The sequence below is a fragment of the Octopus bimaculoides genome, chromosome 21 (assembly GCF_001194135.2).
Source record: "Octopus bimaculoides isolate UCB-OBI-ISO-001 chromosome 21, ASM119413v2, whole genome shotgun sequence".
Classification (NCBI taxonomy): domain Eukaryota; kingdom Metazoa; phylum Mollusca; class Cephalopoda; order Octopoda; family Octopodidae; genus Octopus; species Octopus bimaculoides.
Genome location: NC_069001.1, coordinates 32,025,211 through 32,026,968, shown reverse-complemented (window position 1 = coordinate 32,026,968; position 1,758 = coordinate 32,025,211). Strand labels below are relative to the sequence as shown.

The 1,758-nt window shown below is 36.3% G+C and overlaps 1 protein-coding gene across 1 annotated transcript in view; it reads right to left on the bottom strand.

Annotated features, from left to right (window-relative positions):
- The window catches only part of LOC106880930 (complement C4-B), a 50,041-nt gene that overhangs the window by 45,399 nt on the left and 2,884 nt on the right, over positions 1–1,758 (bottom strand). Inside the window, exon 4 of the mRNA XM_014931106.2 lies at positions 471–599. Within this exon, the coding sequence (XP_014786592.2) occupies positions 471–599 (129 nt within the window). The remainder of the gene's footprint in view (positions 1–470; positions 600–1,758) is intronic.

The window sequence follows — 1,758 nt, the reverse complement described above, 5'->3', positions numbered from 1 at the left end:
TATATATATATATATATATATATATCTGTGTGTAAAAAAAAAGGAAAAAGTGCATGGCATGGTTGTGTGGTATGAAGTTTAATTCCCAACCACATGGTTCTGGGTTCAGTCCCACTGCATGGCACCTTGGTCAAGTGTCTTCTACTATAGTCTCTATATATATGACAGAAGCCTGTCATATGTGTGTGTGTGTGTGTGTGTGTGTGTATGCATATATTTATGTGTATGTGTCTGTATCGTTAGAAAACCAATGTTGGTGTGTTTATGTCCCCATAATTTAGTGGTTCGGCAAAAAGAGACCGATAGAATAAGTACTAGCCTTACAAAGAGTATACCCTGGGGTTAATTTCGACTAAACCCCTTTAAGGCGGTGCTCCAGCATGGCCGCAGTCAAATGACTGCAGTAAATAAAAGAACACAAAATCCACCTCACCCCAGCAAAAGAAAACAAAAGCCTCAAATAATCTTACCCCATTTGAATATTCTGCCAAAACCGTCCAGTTCCCAATAGGGGACTGTTGTGTGAGTTCATATGATGCATTAATGAATGGACTGTCACCTGGGAATTTGCACGAATATAGAATCAACTTGCTTGGATTCTGAAAATATATAAATAAAAGTAAAACAGAAAAACATGAAACTTTTTGAAAGGTTTGAGAGGAATATGTGTCTCATACAGGGAAAGAAGAGAGAATGGAAATTATGATTTTTGTTTCTTGGAGTTTTGAAATTACTCTGTGAAGTGGTTGGCATTTGGAAGAGCATCCAGCTGTAAAATCCATGCCAAAACAGACAGTGAAGCCTTGGTGCAGTCCTCTGGCTTACCAGCTCCTGTCAAACCATGCAACCTATGCCAGCATGGAAAACAGGCTTTTAATGATGATGATGAAACTTATCAAAAATAATATGTAAATGAGGTTTGGTTAATTTTATCAAATGTAGGGCTTCCGTTGATCAGAGTTTCGGTCATATATCTAAATCTATATGTATAAGCTTGAGCAAGGTTTTTTTTTCAGTAACACTGACAGTTTTCCATGCATGCAAATCTTCCTTCTCCAAACTTGCGAAAGCCCTTCGCTTCCTACAGAGGATAGACCAGTGACAACTTCTCTGATGCTGCTGCTGCTGATGATGATGATGATGAAACTTATTAGAAATAAGATGTAAATGAAATGGATTAATTTTATCAAATCCATGGCTTCTATTGGTCAGAATTGGTTATGTATCTACATCCATATCTACAAGCTTGAGCAAGTTCTTTTGAGGAACACTGGCAGTTGCCCATACATGCAAACCTTCTTTTTCCAAACTTGCAAAAGCCCTTCGCTTCATATGGAGCATAGGCCAGTGACAACTTTTCTCTAATTTATCTCAAATCTGGGTTGTCTTTTCTACTTCTATCCAGTTGGATCTTTACTTTTTCAGCTCCCAGTATCCAGGCCTTCCTCTTTATATGTACAATTTATATGTACAAATATATATATATATATATACATACATGTAAATGTCAAATGATGAGAATGAGTGCTCAACACTGCAGTGGTTGATATAATTTCTTTATTTGTGTATTAAGGCTACCATTGGTTTGGTTTCATGTGAAGAAAAATATGTTAACATCTTAAAAATCTTTCAAGCTGATCCAAAATGGAGGCGAACACCATTCCTCCATGTGATCGACTTGAAAAACTGTTTGGACATTAAAATATTTTTCTTAACATGAAACCAATGGTAGCCTTAATATACAAATATATATGTATA